The 18890-nt window shown below is 51.3% G+C and overlaps 3 protein-coding genes across 3 annotated transcripts, besides 1 other annotated feature; 1 reads left to right on the top strand and 2 right to left on the bottom strand.

Annotated features, from left to right (window-relative positions):
- Positions 1-219: 219 nt before the first annotated feature.
- UA08_03198 (hypothetical protein) lies at positions 220-12958 on the top strand (the record flags this gene model as incomplete). Its single annotated transcript, XM_020265472.1, has 10 exons — positions 220-541; positions 606-1011; positions 1066-1415; positions 1508-1714; positions 1762-2447; positions 2556-4115; positions 4219-4672; positions 4746-5057; positions 5126-10625; positions 10702-12958. 10 exons carry the CDS (start codon positions 220-222, stop codon positions 12956-12958), a joined length of 12054 nt encoding a protein of 4017 aa, XP_020121393.1.
- Positions 10039-10083: a repeat region (Identified by RepeatMasker using a combination of RepBase library and repeat library created with RepeatScout).
- A 332-nt stretch (positions 12959-13290) lies between the features above and the next one.
- On the bottom strand, positions 13291-14481 carry UA08_03197 (hypothetical protein; the record flags this gene model as incomplete). Its single annotated transcript, XM_020265471.1, has 6 exons — positions 13291-13452; positions 13518-13823; positions 13883-13999; positions 14062-14299; positions 14361-14387; positions 14447-14481. The coding sequence occupies 6 exons, from the start codon at positions 14479-14481 to the stop codon at positions 13291-13293; spliced, it is 885 nt and encodes a 294-aa protein (XP_020121392.1).
- A 3781-nt stretch (positions 14482-18262) lies between these two features.
- UA08_03196 (hypothetical protein) lies at positions 18263-18565 on the bottom strand (the record flags this gene model as incomplete). The annotated part of the gene is made up of 1 exon (XM_020265470.1): positions 18263-18565. One exon carries the CDS (start codon positions 18563-18565, stop codon positions 18263-18265), a length of 303 nt encoding a protein of 100 aa, XP_020121387.1.
- Between the last annotated feature and the right edge of the window lie 325 nt (positions 18566-18890).

The raw sequence follows: 18890 nt of genomic DNA, 5'->3' as shown, positions 1-18890 counted from the left end.
TCAACGGGCCGATTGGCGGCGTTAACAGAACGTTCCTATCTAAGCTACAGTACTATAGCAACAGTCATAGATTACGGATTAAATGGTCATATAAACATTGATATTGTATGACAGCTCAAATACGAGCAGAAGCACCAGACGTGGAAAGTTCCCAGCTGTCTTTCTTTCCAACTCTAGCTGCCCTACCCATCAGACTTCACTTTCAATAATCGCGTTGAAATGGCTCACTCCAACGACAGGGCAGAGCCTATCGCAATCGTAGGAAGCGCTTGTCGTTTTCCTGGATCTGCAAGCTCTCCTTCCAAATTATGGAGCCTACTTTCAGAGCCTCGTGATCTTGGCTTCGAGATCCCTGCAGATCGATTCGGAAAGGGGTTCTATCATCCTAATGGTGCTCATCATGGAACCACCAATGTACAACATGCATACCTGCTAGATGAAGACATTCGCGAGTTTGATGCTTCCTTTTTCAACATTCACTCCAAGGAAGCAGACTCGATCGATCCGCAACAGCGGCTACTCCTGGAAACGGTCTATGAAGGTAAGTTACATTCGTGACCGGACACAAGATTTCAGCTGATGTTTTTCTTTTCTTTTCTTTCAAGCCTTGGAGAGTGGTGGTCATACAATCGAAGGGCTCAGGGGTTCTGATACGGCTGTGTATACTGGCACGATGAGTGTTGATTGGATGGATCAAGGTGTGAGGGACTTTGATACCATGCCACAATATTTCGCCACGGGGTCTAATCGGGCCATCATCTCCAACCGCGTCTCCTATGTGTTTGACTGGAGGGGTCCCAGCATGACTATTGATACAGCATGCTCCTCTAGTTTGATTGCTGTGCACCAGGGAGTGACGGCTCTTCGTTCAGGAGAATCGCGCGTTGCCGTGGCCTGTGGTACTCAGGTCATTCTTAACCCAGAGCAGTTTATCGCAGAGAGTAAGCTGCAAATGCTTTCGCCAACAGGTCGGTCACGCATGTGGGACAAGGATGCCGATGGCTACGCTCGGTATGTGCTCGGGTCTCTGTATGATTGAGAAATACTGACTCCGGTTACTCGCAGTGGTGAGGGTACAGCTGCAGTTATATTGAAGAGGCTCAGCGACGCAATCGCAGATGGGGATCACATTGAGAGTATCATTCGCGAGACAGGCACCAACCAAGACGGCCGAACCCCCGGCCTCACGATGCCAAGTTCAGAAGCGCAAGCTGCTTTGATACATACAACTTATAAGAAAGCCGGCCTCGACCCGGTCAACAATCCTCGGGATCGACCTCAATACTTTGAGGCCCATGGTACCGGAACTCAAGCTGGTGACCCGAGAGAAGCCTCTGCTATCTACGAGTCGTTCGGTCGTCATATCCCGGCCAATGAGACCCCTTTGTATGTTGGGTCTATCAAGACCGTGATTGGTGAGTGGTTATCCTTCTAATGTTCCATATCTGCGCTACACCACCACACAAGACATTCAAGATCAGTCTTAGCTTACTATGTCACCAACTAGGCCATCTTGAGGGTGCCGCTGGTCTTGCTGGTCTTCTAAAAGGCTCAGCTAGCATCCAGAACGGATACATCGCACCGAATCTCCTCTTCAAGACCCTGAACCCAAAGCTCGAGCCCTACTACAAGAGTCTAAAGGTACCGACGGAATTGATGCCTTGGCCCAAAGTCCCTGAAGGAGTGCCCCGACGTGTCAGTGTCAACAGCTTTGGTATGTGGCCCTGTCCATACTCCAATCTAGATGCTAACCTTGAATAGGATTTGGCGGCAGCAATGCGCACGCAATCCTAGAACAGTACCGCGGACCTAGCGAGGCAGAAATTCCCACTCGCTCCAATATCACAACTTTCACACCATTCGTATTTTCAGCCATGTCTGAGACCTCCCTGGTTGCACAATTGCAAGCCTACTCGCAACATCTCAAGACCAACAGTCACATCAGCCCCTACGATCTAGCATGGACGCTACAGGCGCGAAGGAGTCAATTTCCACTCAAGATAGCTTTCTCTGCGCTCACAATTGAGCAGTTAGCATCAAAGATTGATGCCAAGCTGGAAACGCTCAAGACGAAGCCGGGCACCACTCTGGGAGTGCGTGCAAGCTCCAGACAGACTACCGCTGCCCCTCGCATACTAGGCGTTTTCACTGGTCAAGGAGCGCAGTGGGCATCCATGGGCGCGCACTTAATTCGCGCTTCTGAGTTCGTGCGCAAGAGACTCCAGGACCTCGAGAAATCTCTGGCATCTTTGCCTCCTGCCGATCAACCCAAATGGAACCTTACAGAGCAAATTCTCGCTGGGAAAGAGACTTCACGCATTTCTGAGGCCGCGTTATCGCAGCCTCTTTGTACCGCAATTCAGGTTGTTCTAGTAGATCTTCTACATGCCGCTGGAATTAACTTCACCACTGTTGTAGGCCACTCATCCGGTGAAATTGGGGCAGCTGTACGTATACCTCGTACGCTTGCCTGCATTAATATCCCAAGATGACCCCGATTTTTTTTTTTTTTTTTTTTTTTTTGATGCAATAATGCTGACATTGTGTCTATGCAGTATGCGGCAGGTTTCCTCTCAGCTGAAGATGCTATTCGCGTGGCCTACTACAGAGGATTATACGCGTACATGGCCGATGGAGGCCACGGCCAGAAGGGTGCCATGCTTGCGGTGGGCACTTCGTGGGAGGACGCACACGAGCTCATCAACCTACGGACCTTCAGAGGCCGGCTTGCCGTCGCCGCCCACAACTCGCCAGCAAGTGTGACTCTGTCAGGGGACGCCGATGCAATCGCTCATGCCAAAAGGGTCTTCGACGAGGAAAAGAAGTTCGCGAGACTGCTCCAAGTAGACACGGCCTATCATTCCCATCATATGCTACCATGTGGTGACCGGTATGTCGAGGCTTTGAAAGCATGCGGAGTCCGAGTCAAAAAGGATCGAAGCAGCTCTTGCGCTTGGTTCTCCAGCGTGAGCGGCAGTGACAAGCCGATGACTGCCGTCGAAGAGCTTCAAGACGAGTACTGGAGGGACAACATGACAAAATCAGTCTTGTTCTCAGAGGCTGTGCAGAACGCATTCGCTTCGGATGACCAAATGAATCTCGGTCTCGAAGTCGGTCCACACCCTGCCCTCAAGGGCCCCGTGGCACAGAATGTTAACGACGACCGATCCACGCCATTCTCCTACAGTGGTGTCCTGAGCCGTGGCCAAAACGACATCGAGGCATTTGCAGACGGCCTTGGCTTTGTATGGACACAACTTGGGGCCAACGGTGTCGATTTCCAGGCCTATGAAAAGGCCGCGACAGGTTCAAAATCACCGCCGCCACGGTTGGTGACAGGGTTGCCCCTTTATCAATGGAACCATGGGAAATCTTACTGGAGCGAATCCCGGCGGTCCAGGAAGATTCGTTCACGAGCAGAGACAAACCACGAAATTCTGGGCACCCTATCGCCCGAGTCTACGCCACAAGACATGCGTTGGTCGAACATACTTAAAGTGTCAGAGATGCCGTGGCTGAGCGGGCATCAGATACAAGGCCAGATGATTTTCCCTGCCGCTGGATATGTCGCCATGGCACTTGAGGCGTCCAAGATTCTTGCGGCTGAGAAGAGTGTCAAGACATATGAGCTCTATGACTTGTCGATTCCCCGAGCAACTGTCATTGATGATGCAGACAATGCTAGTGTTGAGACTCTGGTCACGTTGACTAAGATTCAGTATCATCTAGATCAAACAGCAACTGCCGACTTCTCCTGTTACGCACTGGCCGTCACCAGCACCGGATCGAAGCAAGAAATGGCGATAAATGCTGCAGGCACGGTGAAGATAGTATTTGGGGAGCCAGATGTGGACGCACTATATTGCACACCCCTGGAAGACTACAACTTGCGCGCAGTCGACAGCGATGAATTCTACGACTTCCTCGCCAAGCTTGGGTATGGCTACACAGGTCCATTCAGAACATTGTCATCAACGAAGCGTCGGCTTGGTCACTCCAGTGGTCTGATAGACTCTTACAATTATGCGGATTCCGAACCTTCCAGGTACCTGATTCACCCTAGCACACTCGATGTTGCGTTCCAAGCCTCGATACTTGCGTACACATCGCCATCGGTAGGTCACGCCCTGCAGAATGTCCTATATGTTATGGGAACTCTAGGCTACTGTCCTGATCTCTATTTGTTTTGAGCACTGCTAATTCTGACATACTTGACAGGATGAGCGTCTCTGGGCCCTGCACGTCCCAACAGTCATTGGAACCATCAGAGTTAACGCAGCAACGTGTGCTTCGCCGCTTACTGCTGGATCCCGCGTGCCAGTGTACTCTGTGCTCGAAGACTCGGAGGCTTTCTCTGGATTCATCGAGCTGCTGAGTGAAGATGGCCAGCATAGTATGGTTCAGGTCGAAGATTTGGTGATCAAGCCTTTGGCTCCGGCGGCAGAGTCAGACGACCGTGTCATGTTCACTCATACGAAATTTGCTCCAGCCGTGGCAGATGGGGCTCTCGCCTCGGATGGTCAACAACCTTCCTCCTACGAACTTGACCTGAGCATGGTCTGCGAAAGGCTCTGTTACTTCTATATTTCCAAATGGGCCTCCGAACTCACTGACGAAGACTGGAAAACCGGCCCGTCGCACTTCCTGCACCTTCGGAACTGGGTAAACCATAGTAAGTACACCGTTTTAGCTGATGGGCTATGGCTTCCTTTCAAGTATATACCTAATATTAACCCTGAATGCAGTTCTCCTCAATGTTTCCAAGGGTAAGAATCCACATATCAAGAGGGAATGGTCGAAAGATACCCCCGAATTCATCGAGACCTTGATCAGTCCTTACCGAGAGGATGGCAATATCAAGATCATTCGTGCTGTGGGCAACAACTTGCCCGCCTCAGTGCGCGGCGAAACGACCATCTTAGAGCACATGATCAAAGATGACATGCTCGAACAGCATTACAAGAAAAGTTTGGGAGCAGAAGTCGCGAATGAATTCTTGGCCAATATGATGAAGCAAATCACCCATCGCTATCCGCACGCGAAGATCTTCGAAATAGGTATGAGACGCCATACGACTTTCGAGATATGTAGCAAGCCAGCTCTAACCCTACTTACTTACTCACAGGTGCTGGCACTGGCGGAGCCACAAAGGCGGTCCTCGAAAGCATCCAAGGCGCCATGTCGTCGTATACGTACACCGACTTGAGTGTCGGTTTCTTCGGCCTTGCAGAGAAACTTTTCGAGGCTTACAGTGACAAGATGGAATACAAAACTTTCGATGTGGAGCAATCGCCAAAAGCCCAAGGATACGAGCCCAATTCCTACGACATCGTCATCGCCTCCAACTGTTTACATGCGACGCGTTCACTGGAAACGACATTGGCGCACACGCGACAGCTCTTGAAGCCTGGAGGATACCTCTTGATCTTGGAACTTACCATGCCCATTGAGGTGATTCGCACCAACACAATCTTTGGAGTCCTTCCTGGTTGGTGGCTCGGCGTGGATGATGGTCGGAAATTGTCACCGACCATAACTCGTGCCGGCTGGCATTCCATACTGCGCAAAACGGGCTTCTCGGGAATCGACACTATCAACAATGATGTTAGTCCTATTACCTGGCCGGGTTCTGTTGTCGTATCTCAAGCGGTCGATGAACGAGTGCAGTTCCTACGCCGGCCGTTGTCCGCCACGTCTAAGTCGGCTCCTATTTATATAGAGAGTCTTGTCATCCTTGGAAACGGTACCCTAGAGACTGCGCGGGTGGCCGAAGAGTTGCTAGAGCACCTACAACGCTTTTGCGGAGAAGCTGTCATTCTTGATAGCTTGCCAACCGAGGAAGAGGCGTCCAGTTTGAATCCGATGAGCACATTTATCAACCTGGTGGACCTGGACTCGCCAATTTTCAAGGACATCACAGAGGACAACATGGAGGGCGTGAAAAGGATGTCCGAACTGGCAAAAAATATCTTATGGGTCACGCAAGGTGCCTTGGCAGACGAGCCATACCACATGGCAAGTATTGCTTTCTGCCGCGCTTTGCGCACAGAGGCGCCGCATGTCAGCTTGAACAACCTCGACATAGCGGACATACAGCAGGACAACATCTCGAAGCTCATCGCAGAGCATCTGCTGCAGCTCTATGCTCTTGACGAGTGGGAGCATGAACCCCAGCCGCTTCTATGGTCCAAGGAGCGCGAGGCTTTCATAGAGGACGGAAAGCTTAAGATTCCTCGAATTGTCGCCAATAGCGACCTGAACGCTAGGCTGAACTCTAACAGACGAGTGGTCACGAAGCCAATGGTCGAATCCAGCGATGATAAAGTCGCGTTTTCACCACCATCCGACGAATCCCCGGCCTCTCTATTCAACGTAGCATCAATTGATGACCGAGCAAGCTCTATCAAAGTCGAGTCCTCGAGCGCACACGCACTTCAGGTCGTTCGGGGCACTTCCTTATTCGTTGCTATTGGTAGAGAAGATGACTCTACAGAGAATTCCACTGTGCTGCTGTCGACCGCGAACACTAACAAGCAGTCTCCAGTCACGAAAATGACTATCCCTAACATCGCCTATTCATCAGAAAAGCTCTTGGTTCTTGTGGCAAGCGAGTTACTAGCAGCAACATTGGCTGAGAACTTATCTTCGAGCGATCACTTACTAGTGCATTGTTCGACGGAAGACCAGCTCCTAGTTGACGCCTTGTCGCGGCGTATTTCAGGCCAAAATATTCGTCTCACCATCACATATGACTCAGCAGAAAGCGTTGCCGACTCGCAAGGCCCAGCGTGGATCAAGATCAGTAATCGTACGCCTCGACACTTTTTGCGGAAAACTCTTCGCCTTGCAAAACCTTCACACTATCTCGACTTGACGGCTACGCATCTTGGAGCTCGTCTTGCTCAGGACTTGCCTGCTGGTTGCAAGCGAGTTGATGCATCCACTTTGATCCAGCCTCAATCTTCGCTGCCTCTTTCATACGATCAAGGAATATTGGCGGATCGGCTTGAGAATGCAGTTACGAGGGCAATGGCTACTTCGACTGTTCAGGAGGGTTTCCAAGACTTGGTCATCCAACTTAGCCAGGTTGAGGAGCCATCGACTCAGTACTATGCAACAAGTGCCATCCGCTGGCCGTCGGACGAGCTGGTGAAGACCAAAGTGCGTCCTCTGAATGTCTCGGGCTTCTTCTCCAAAGACAAGACCTATGCCCTCATTGGTCTGAGTGGTGCTATTGGGCAATCGCTTTGTGAATGGATGATATCAAACGGCGCTGGCTGCGTTATTTTGACGAGTAGACGCCCTGATATAGATCCAAGATGGATCGACTCTTTCCAGGGATCAGGCGCAACCGTCAAAGTACTCCCCATGGATGTTACTGACATTGGCAGTGTAGAGAGCGCGGTAAAGATTATTAGAGACACTTGTCCTCCAATCGCCGGTGTGGCACACGGAGCCATGGTCCTCCACGATTCGCTTTTTGCAAGAATGTCAGCAGACAAGATGCAACAGATCATTGGACCCAAAGTCGAGGGAGCGATCAACCTCGAAGAGGCGTTTAGCGAAGACGACCTTGACTTTTTCGTCATGTTCTCCTCGGTATCGATGGTTTGTGGAAACGCCGGTCAATCCTTATATGCTGCCGGATGTGGATATCTGAATGGCTTGGCCAGGCAGAGACGCAAGCGCGGCCTTGCGGGCTCTACCTTCGATATTGGCCGTGTCGTCGGTATTGGCTATGTCGAGTCAGCAGCCCAAGTTGTCCGCGATCAGTTGATCGGACTTGGACTCAAGCCCATCTCTGAGGCGGATCTACGCAATGCATTTGCAGAAACCATCCGAGCCGGCCTCCCACAGCCTCAGGACCAAGAGAAACTTCCAGAGGCCGTCGTAACGATGGGCGTGCGTCATTTCCGCGAAGACGAGGATGTTAAAGGGCCGTGGTTCACCAACCCCCTCTTTTCACACTGCATCATCGAGAAGGCCAGCACTCAATCTAGCTCCGGGGATCAACGCAAAAAGACTTCTCTTCCCCTGAGCCAGCAACTCGCCCAGGTGGCTTCTAGAAAGGAAGCCCTGGACGTCATAATCGGTAAGATATCACCTGTTGTTGAAAAATCCAGTCATTATGCTAACAACCTGCCAGATGGTTTCTCGGAGAAACTAGGGGTCATATTGCAGCTTGGTGACCAGGCAATCGACCGTGACGCGCCCCTCAACGAACTCGGCATCGACTCCTTGGTGGCGGTTGAAGTGCGAGGGTGGTTCTTGAAGGAACTGAAGGTCGACATACCAGTGCTCAAGATTATCGGAGGAGCTTCACCCACAGAGTTATGCCAGAGAGCGCTGGAACTCCTGCCACAAGCAGTGCTGGCTGGCATTGATGCGCCAAAGGCCGAGGTTGCGAAGCCCGTTGGGAAGTTGGACCTGAAAGTGCCTCCCCTGCAGCAGGCTGAGGTATCAAGCTCGAGTTCCAATACATCCAGTTCAACGCCGGGATCTACATCTCCTACTTCTAAAATGCCGTCGACAGCGCAGTCATCTGTAGGTTCCGAAGTGGGCGATGAGGACGTTACCCTCGCAGGATCTCAGAAGACTAATGCGAAAGCAGACGCATTCCCTCCTCCTCCTGACCGTCGACCACAAAAATTCCTGAAGAGCGTGCCTATTTCCCTAGCGCAGTCTCGCTACTGGTTCCTTCAACATCTGCTCGCCGACCAAAGTACACACAATGTCGCCACGTACTACCGCATCACGGGAGAACTTCGCGTAAACGATCTGACAAGGGCCATACGTCTTGTGTGCTCCAGACACGAGTCGTTGCGCACTTGTTTCGTAGCCGATCAGACCGCAGAAGACGAGGCCAGCCAGAAAGTCATGCCCAGCTCCCCACTGCGTCTTGAGTGTAAGAACATCAACTCTGAGGAAGACGTGGCGATTGAGTACGCCAAAATCAGATCGTACGAGCTGGACATGGAGACGGGCGATTTGCTGAAACTGGTTCTCCTGACGCTCTCGCCAACAAGTCATTTTCTCCTCATGAATTACCATCACATTATCATGGACGGCATTAGCTGGCAAGTCTTCCTTGCCGACCTGGAAAAGGCTTACAACGGCCAACATCTCGGAGCACCTCCGCGGCAATACCCAGAGTTCTCTGTGGCTCAGCGCAAGGCCTTGGAGAGCGGTGCGATGGATGACCAGCTCAATTACTGGCGGCAGATGTATCCTGAGAGCAACCCGCCAACCGTCTTACCACTGCTACCAATGGCTCGTGTCAGTGCCAGAATGTCGATGAAGGTATACGATACCCATCAAGTAGAGTTGCGACTGGAGCCTGCCCTGCTAGCGCGAGTCAAGTCCTTTGCGAAGACCAATGGATCTTCGCCATTCCATCTTTATCTGGCTGCCTTCAAATCCATGCTCTTCAGCTTCATGGACGCACCCGATCTGACAATTGGTGTTGCTGATGCCGGCCGCTCCGAGCCCAATCTCCAAGGCAGCGTTGGATTCTTTCTCAATCTACTTCCCTTGAGATTCCGACGCCAAAACAATCAACAATTCACCGATGCCATGGTCGAGGCTCGGAACATCCACTATGCAGCGCTTGAGAATTCTCGGGTGCCTTTTGATGTCCTGTTGGCCGAGTTGAACGTGGCTCGTTCCTCATCGTATAGTCCATTCTTCCAGGCATTCCTTGATTACCGTCAGGGCTTCCCAACCAAGCATCCATTTGGCAATACTGAATTCGAGATCAAGACAGCTGACCACAGCCAAAGTGCATACGACATCACCTTAGACGTGACTGACAGTGCCGTAGCCACAGTTGTTATGATTCGGGCCCAGAAGAGTCTCTACGATATGACGGCGACGGTCCTATTCTCTGAGACCTTTACCCATTTCCTCGAAACTTTGACCGCCGATCCGTCACTGTCTCTGAAGGATATCCCTCTCTATGGCGAGGAACAGCGCCTTAAGGGCATCCAGGTTGGCCGTGGCCCCCGCCTGACCTCCGAATGGCCAGCAACACTGCCCCATCGAATCGATCAGGTTGCCCAAGAGAATGGAGACAAAATCGCCCTCACGGACGGCTTTGGCAATGAACTCAAGTACAAAGATATGACAGACCGAATCGAAGCAATTGCCGAGGCGTTGATCACCAAGGGAGCCGGCAGTGGCTCTCGAGTGCTCGTCTTCGAGCAAGCAGCGTCAGATTGGGTATGTTCCATGCTCGCTATCATGCGAGTAGGTGCTATCTATGTACCGCTGGACCTTCGCAATCCTCTTCCCCGTCTAGCATCAGTTGCAAAAGACTGTGAACCGACAGCAGTCCTCGCGGACGCTACTACATTGCACGATGTGCCGCAGCTCGGCGTCGATGGTGCCCAAGTCATCGATGTGACTGCTGTCGGTTCCAAGGCTTCGACTCACATTACAAACTCTGCGCAGGCAGACTCGCCCGCTGCGATTCTCTACACCAGCGGTTCCACTGGTACACCAAAAGGCATCGTGGTCACACACTCCGGTCTGCGCAACGAAATCGAGGGCTATACGAAAATGTGGAAATTAGGCGCCGAACGCACTCTGCAGCAGAGTGCATTCACCTTCAATCATTCCTCAGATCAGTAAGCACCTCAGAATCTCAAACTTGTCATTAGCTTTTTGAGCAGTAGTTACAAATGCTGACCTTCGACCGTCTAGGATATACACCGGTCTCACCAACGGCGGCAGCGTGCACATCGTCCCATGGAGCGCACGCGGTAACCCGCTTGAAATCACCAAGATTATGCACGAACAGTCCATCACGTACACCAAGGCAACGCCATCCGAGTATATGCTCTGGATGCAGTATGGAGGCGATAATCTCCGCCTCGCCTCAAAGTGGCGTTCGGCCTTTGGCGGCGGCGAGACCTTGACCACGACCGTTACTCAGGAATTTGCCAAACTTGACCTGCCAGACTTGCGTTTCTACAACTCATATGGCCCGACGGAGATTTCGATCTCGTCCACCAAGATGGAGATTGCGTACCGCGAAAAGCAAGAGCTAGAGAGCATGGGCCGTATTCCATGCGGGTATTCTCTGCCCAACTACGATACCTATATCGTCGACGAGGAGTTGAGACCGGTGCCCATTGGAAGCCCCGGAGAGATTTGTCTAGGTGGCGCCGGTGTGTCGCTTGGTTACTTCAAGAACCCAGAGCTGACAGAAAAGCATTTCGTGCCCAACCCCTTCGCGACGCCCGAAGACATTGCTAATGGCTGGACACGCATGTACCGGACGGGGGATATTGCCCACCTGCGCGAAGACGGCGCCATGGTGTTCCACAGCCGCATCGCAGGCGACTCGCAAGTCAAGATCCGGGGGCTGCGCATCGAGCTCAGCGACATCGAGAGCAACATCGTGGCGGCGGCCGGCGGAGCGATCAAAGAGGCCGTCGTCACGCTGCGGGAGGGCGACCCCGAATTCCTGGTCGCGCATGTGGTATTCGCACCGAATCACGGCGTCGCAGATCAGTCGGCCTTCTTGGAGCGCCTGCTAGGTAATCTGGATGTGCCGCAGTACATGGTCCCTGTGGTGGCGATTCCATTGGATAAATTTCCGCTTTCGAACCACTCGAAGGTTGACCGGAAAGCGATCAAGGCGTTGCCGTTGCCCAAGAGAGCGCAGGCAGTGCAAGAAGAGGATGCAGAGCTCACGGAGACGATGCTACAGCTGCGCGGCGTCTGGCGCGAGGTCCTAGGCAAGAGCATCAAGGACCTCGGACTTGAGATCACTCCGTCAACCAGCTTCTTCCTTGTTGGCGGCAACTCGCTCCTGATCATCCGCCTGCAGTCGCAAATCCGCATCACCTTCAACACTGCGCTGTCCCTCATCGACCTCGTCAGCGCCAATACGCTCAGCGAGATGGCGCACAAGATTGATGAGTCGACAAGCGTCGCTCCCCTCGACTGGGAGGCCGAGACTGCGCCGCCCACGATCCCTTCGTTCATCGACAAGGCTTCCAAGACTCGCGCCGCTGCTCAAGGGAAAAAGACTGGCAAGACGGTCGTGGTCACAGGAGGGACAGGCTTCCTGGCTAAACATCTCATCCCACAACTTGTAGCCAGGCCCGACGTTGAAACAATCCACTGCGTCGCTGTTCGAGATCCCGCCAAACTGAACTTTCCATCTCCCAAGATCCGATGCCACGCCGGCGACCTTTCGGCGCCCCTGCTCGGGCTCAGCACCGAGGACTTTGTCGATCTGGCGAGCCAGGTAGATGTCATACTTCACTTGGGCGCTGCGCGCTCCTTCTGGGACAACTACAACGTTCTGCGACCCAGCAACGTGCATCCGACCAAAGAGCTAGTCAAGTTGGCTGCTCCAGGAAAAGTACCCATCCATTTCACGTCGACTGCAGCCGTGTTTGGCGGTAATAGCATTGGCATGGACACCGTCTCGGCCGCGGACAGCGTGCCGCCTCTTGATGGGACGGACGGATACACAGCGACGAAATGGGCCAGTGAGCGCATTCTCGAGCGCGCTGGTGCCACGCTTGGGGTTCCTGCCTCCATATACCGATTCTGCCCCGCGACGACACACGAGCCTGCGCCCCAAGAACTCCTAGATTTGTTCGCACACTTTGTGGACATGACCAAGGCCATGCCTGACACGACGGGCTGGACCGGGCGTATGGACATGATCCCTGCCGCGAATGTCGCGAGCTGGCTCTGTGAGTCGGCCGTCGCCGCCAATACCGGAATCAAAATCAATTTCACCCACTATCCGGGGCGAGTTACCGTCGCGGTGGACGAGCTGATGTCGCATCTCGAGGCGCAGATGGGCAAGCGAGACGATCTCACACGCGTCCCGTTGCTGAAGTGGACTGGCGTCATCAAGAGGGCCGGGTTTGAGTATTTCATGATGTCCCATGAAGCCAGCATAGAGAAGGAGGCTAAGCTGGAAATGCGGAGGTGATGCTGACAACTGACAACGGACATTGTATTGTAGTATTGTTATGTTATGGTTCATATTCTATTTGTACTTAAAGTAGACACAGCGAATGCAGCATTGAGTCTTTTTCATCTTCTATTCGTTGCGTAGGGCTAACCCTAAGTCAGCCTTAGGCGAAATACATCTACCTAGGAGGTATGTATCTGCGCATGGAAATAACATGGTACATTCGCTTGCTCTGTCTCCCAACTTGAAAGCCTTGAAATGAAAGCCACCTCCATCTTTGGCAAATTCTCGTGCTCGACCTGATCATGGTACCCAATGCTATAAGATGGGAACGGAAAGGGAGAAGAGCATTAAGAAAACTGTTGAGAAGCTTCGCCCATCTCCTCACGGACCTTCTTCTTAAGCGTAGTTCCAGAGATCGTGCGAGAGGAGTCGTTACTCTCCTCATTCACCGGCTTGGTCGTCGGGTCCGAAATGCGCATGATACGGGCATTTCGATGGGGGTCATGAGACTGTGCAAAGTTGCCTTGTAAATCAATCCGCAGGCAGAGAAAGAACAAGGGCTGAGTGAACATACCTTTACCTTGGCCCAACCCTTACTGCCTCGCGTGCTGACACTTTCGCTAGGAGATACTCGGCGTTCTCTTCTAACCTCAGTAAAGGTTGAGCTGGAAACGTTCCAGCCAGAGAAATTGACGGATTGGCTTGGAGCGTGGGATTCCACAGGGATAGGTACTACAGCTGGCTCATCATCTTCAAGCCATACGCCACCAGCAATAGACTCGTAGTCTTCGGCGCATGTGTTGAGGGAACGCCGGGAGACGCTTGAAGGCATCCTGGCGGTGTCTGTAGACGATGGCAACGGCACACCACCGACAGTACTCTGATGTGGATCAGCGATGAAGTCACGCACATAGGCGATCGTTACATCATATTACTCACCTCCATAACAGACGAAGCAGCATCAGTAACATCTGCAGCCTGGGCGAGATTTTCATTTTCCTCGACATCTTTCCAAGTCTCCGACGTCATAAGCTCCGAAACGCAGTTTTTGCAAGTCTAACGATACGCATCAACATTAGTCGCTGATCAGATATCCAATAACTAGGAATGAAACCTACAGCTCTATCGGTGTCCCGACGCTGAGCTTTGGTGTAAGCGTCAAGAGGCTTTGCAATTCGGCAACGAGCACAAGTAATATCAGTTGGCACGCCAGCTCCAGTGCAACTTTTACAACGGATGAGATGTCGCGAGATTGCTATCTGCCCCTGCATCGCGATCTTGCTTCTCAAGCGGGTAAGTTGCGACTCAGAAAATGCAGACTGCGGGAGAGGAACTCGACATCCGGAGCACTTGATGCTGGAAAGATTTGTTAGCATGGATGAACTTGCTGGAGTCGTTTATCGAATTGGCTACTTACCGCTCAGGAAGACGAGCTTTCTTTGCTCTGATCAGAGACAAAAGTCAGTTCGTTGTACACTGACATTGCATTATTAGAACGCTTACCTCTCCACAGTCTCTGGGGACCAACCACCAGGCATGTTGAGTACAACTTTTTGTGAAGTAAGATAGAGAAACTATTGAAAATTAGCATTCCAAGTGCATTCGAAGGCACATTCAAATATACAGGGGAGTATGGCGAGGAAAATGCAACCGCCAAGATATCTGTAGACTTCAAGGCAATGAGAGCAAGCAGATCAGCTCATATTCGACCTCGAGCCATCCATATTTGATGACGAACATGAGATGAATGGATGAATGGAACTGAGACAAATATAACTCAGAGGACTATATACTCACAGTTGCTGGCAAGGTTGTAGATGGCCTCAGCTCAGCTCACAGAAGAGGAGCACGACTTCTGCACAAGAGATTGACGAGACGATGACGATGCGTGAAGCAGAGTGCTGGTGGGATGTGAGGAGGAGAGGAGAGAAAGAGGAGAGAAAGAGAAGGAGAGGCAGGCCCTGCCGGGCGTTGTTTGCTGGCAACGTGACCTGGAGACAAGAGTAACAATGCAAACAAAAAGCGGCCATTCCCGTCAAAGCCATAACAATCTTCACTGTCACCGGATGCCTGATAATACGACCTATCAAGGCATAGAGATAGAGAATAGTTGTTGCATTGCTCTCATTCATTGACAGTCTATTGTCCTTCACTGAGACTGTTGGCAGATGTCCAGCGAAGGCTGCCATAGCTTGATACCATGGTCGTCTATAGATAGATCAGAGGAGTATCCAGTTTGTTTTAGAATCCCTTTGCAGCTTAATTAATCGTTTGCTTTTTGTCCATGTCGGCATTGAATGGACTGTGTTGGAAATGTCCAGGTTGATTGGATATATATGCCTAGGAGGTGCGGCTCTCTGTCCATCGCTCAACCCACCATTGGAAGGTAGGCATAACCTACGTGCGCATGAGACTCAAGAGCTTGGAACTACCTTCACCAGAAAGTGCGTGTGCCATATGAAAGTCTTCCTCCGTGAAGTATCAGTACACAACTTTTAGTCAAAAATCTGGAGAGACTATCGCAGCGTAGTACTGCAGAAAACCGAGAATAACGCTGGACGGCTCTAAGCCTCGAAGTATCAATAACAGCATTAATCATCCGAAGTATAAATAAGAGGCTGCAACAGTCCGCCGTCGAGCGTTTGCATTCAGGAAAAATCAAATTTTTGCCATTGGATACGACATTTTGTGGCAGAGTGCAGGTTGATTGTTTAAAAACGTCTTTTGATACCTAGGTGGAAAGGACGAGATAATTTACTCGCCAAGCTACATGATAGAGGGATATATGGCAGAATGGCTGTGATCCGGCTTAAAACGGTCACGAGTAAAACCATATGGCAGTGAAATGCTCGAGTTGGATGAATATGATATCCTCAGGCAGACAGAGTGGGGAAGTGAGAGCATCCAGCCAATCAAAAGGCTAGCCGAAGCGGCTGTACCAATGGCAGGCCGCATTAGTCAGGAACCGAGCGGAGCCCGTGGACGTCAAGCGTTGGTTCTGCGATGCTGCCCAAGGCAGTCAATCATTCACCCACACACTTTGCATCATGCGACTAATCACATCTTCCCCTGCCGTCATATCACAAGCAGTCCTGCTCAGCATGCCGAGTATGGGGCGTGGTTTTTTGACCACTGGCAATGAGCCAATAACCTGGATTATTGTGATAGGACGGCGAGTCAGTAAATTGGATATGCGGGCAAAAATGGAAAGTGAAGATCTGCGAGCAGAGGTCGCTCTGTTCGTGTAACTCGTCTGATAGACATGGACAGTCAAAACTCAAGGCTGACTTGAAGTATCCAAGCCATGCACTACTAATCACGCGACTGGTCAATCATTGATAAGTGCAGAGTCTGGGCCCTTGGGCGTTGTAAGTTTGATCATCAATGACAAATATGACTTTCACTTTCTTAACTTAACTCTTTGACTAACTACTAGTATCGAGTATTTGGATTTCTAGGTAGCAGACTAACAGTGCTAGTAAGTCACTCAAGAGTCAAGAGGCAGTATCATTCCTGCTCTACGGAGTACGGAGTATGTAGAGTTGTGGATGCCGTCTTCAAGATCCGATCATGACTGGTAGGGATAGAGATAGACCCGATAAATCGGCTTGAGCTACCTCTGCAGACGCCCATCTCATGCATAACATGATTCAACATGGGGTTACGAATTTATATTACATCTTGATTACGCACACAGACATATCTACCTGACTTGCTCAGAATCAATCCCAGGCGTGGGATATGCCTTGCTTTTAGGGCAGCCAGTTGGGTATCTGTTTGGCGTGTCAGACGTTGATACGCGGGCGTCTCCGTCACATCCACTTCCAGTCAGCGAGATGATTCATCATTCGACGCATGGAAGTCAGCACTGTATAACTAGTTAGTTAGTTAGCATTCGGTCATTGACGTTAACACTCCGTCGTTCGTTTTTCGCGGCAATGCAAAAATCCACGGAGCAAAGTGTAGGGAATCGACCAAGACTGCCAATGGCGGTTGGGTCGGATTTCGTTTTCTACGTTATTCTAGACTTACCCATTTAGTCTAACTACTCCGTAGTGACCGTCACCGATTCTGAACAAAAAAAAAGCGCAATCTAGCCTTACCTGAATGGGATTGCTTTTTTTTTTTTTGCCCCCTTTTTTGGGGTTGTCGGTGCTTTTCAGTTCCCTCTCCATGCACTTGGAATGTCACTGCATGATCGATTCCTCAGCAGAGTGAAATAGGATGATCGAGAGCATGTGATCAGATCGCCTGCTGCTGCCACCACTTGACGTCTCCTGTCCATGCAAATGTGACTGACTACGGTACTCCGTAAGGAGTCCTCGAAATTACGGAGTATTGGTATACTCCGTAGGTACGTAACTACCGCGTGTTTGTAAGGTCCTCCGTACAATAATTACGTTGTTAAATACCGCGGCGGCGGCCCAACTCGACGAAACTCCAAGCCACAAGGAAGCGGCCGGAAGTCGGAACAGCAACGTACGGTTATAAGCCTAGTCCGCTCTTCCGATGAATGTCGTAAAATATGGCCCGGTAGCACGAACGAGCAAAAACGAAGAAGTTAACGGGAACCCCCTGAACGCATGGTTGGATACTTTCGATTCGATAAAGTTCGGCTAAGCCCTTTGCGGTTGGGTAGTCCCCGTAGCGCCCCTTGCTAGCCTAAGGCAACATACGATAAGCTGACGGCGTGGTGATAGGCTCGATATGGGCAGGCTAGCCTCCTTGGGGGCTAGCTGATCCACTGCCCCAAACGCCATTCGACTGTGACCGCCACTAAGGAGAAAAGCCCCGTCCAAGCCACTAGAAACGGCGGAAAACAGGCACCAAGTGGGGGTAGTGGAAAGCACAATGTGTGGGTCTGGTACGGGGCGGTGCGAAGCGTAGAAAGAGCTCTAAGCTAATTAAACTCGTCCCAGCTCCGTTTGCAATACTATAATATACATCACAGCATGTAGCATTATCGTCTCTGTATAAATGTGTGTCTTCCTTTACTATGGAGAGACGCCTGGCTATTAATATCACTGTTTGCTAAGTCCGGGGGAATCAATGCCAAACACCGGACTAGCCCTCCAATTAACAATTCTTTCTGCTGTGCAGTATGCAGTATCCAATATCCAGTATGTATCCACATCCCTGGGCTTCCGGGACACCGTCTGAACCTTGCCATTGCACTGTTTGTTTGTTTTTCCATTTGTGTCCGGTTCCCTTTCTTTTTTTTTTTTTTCAATCCAATTTTTTCAGTTTTTTTTTCTGTAGACGATGGACCCTTTGCCGGCTTGAGTAAGGTGCATATTTTATGTTTATGCGACGTATTAATCAGTACCTTCTTGGAACGGCTAGCGCAAGGAACGCTAGGCGCGTGCTAGTCCCGAATAGTGCGGCAGCTCCTTCTTTGTGTCTGCCCACTTTCCGGGCCAACCTCGCAACCCCCAATCCCAATCGCTTCTCCTCCCAGCTTCCTCGGCGACCGCCAGCGCGTTCGCTGATCTCCACCGTCAACTTTCCCTTTGATTTGCCCTCTTCATCTTCATGGCAGACACCGAGACTTTCTGTTGCTCCCAGCCCCTTAGGTGCTGGCCACTCTGCTGTGTATAGCCAGACAGACTCCTTTTCAGCCATAGTGCCTGCCATTACGCGGCGCGACCGTTGCTGATGCCGCACCGATCGCCGAATACCCTCTCCTAATATAAACTGTCACCATTGACCACCGCCAGTTAATTACCGCTCCGGCACACCCCGTCTTTTGCTCACTGCCAAACCTCCTCCCACGATCCACTGTCTTGGGCGGTTGTCCCACTACCTTACCAGCGCCGTTTAGCCTCGCTCACCGTCAATTTTGAGCCAACGAACGATAGAGCGAGTTAACCGTCGACCAGCACCCACACTACTCATTTGCTCAGTGCTCAGTGCTCATTTTCCCGCTGCCTTGCAGTGGACCTATTAT

This window comes from Talaromyces atroroseus (genome assembly GCF_001907595.1).
Source record: "Talaromyces atroroseus strain IBT 11181 chromosome Unknown scaffold_3, whole genome shotgun sequence".
Classification (NCBI taxonomy): domain Eukaryota; kingdom Fungi; phylum Ascomycota; class Eurotiomycetes; order Eurotiales; family Trichocomaceae; genus Talaromyces; species Talaromyces atroroseus.
Note: the sequence above shows the minus strand (reverse complement) of the source record. Positions and strands in the feature narration are given on the sequence as shown.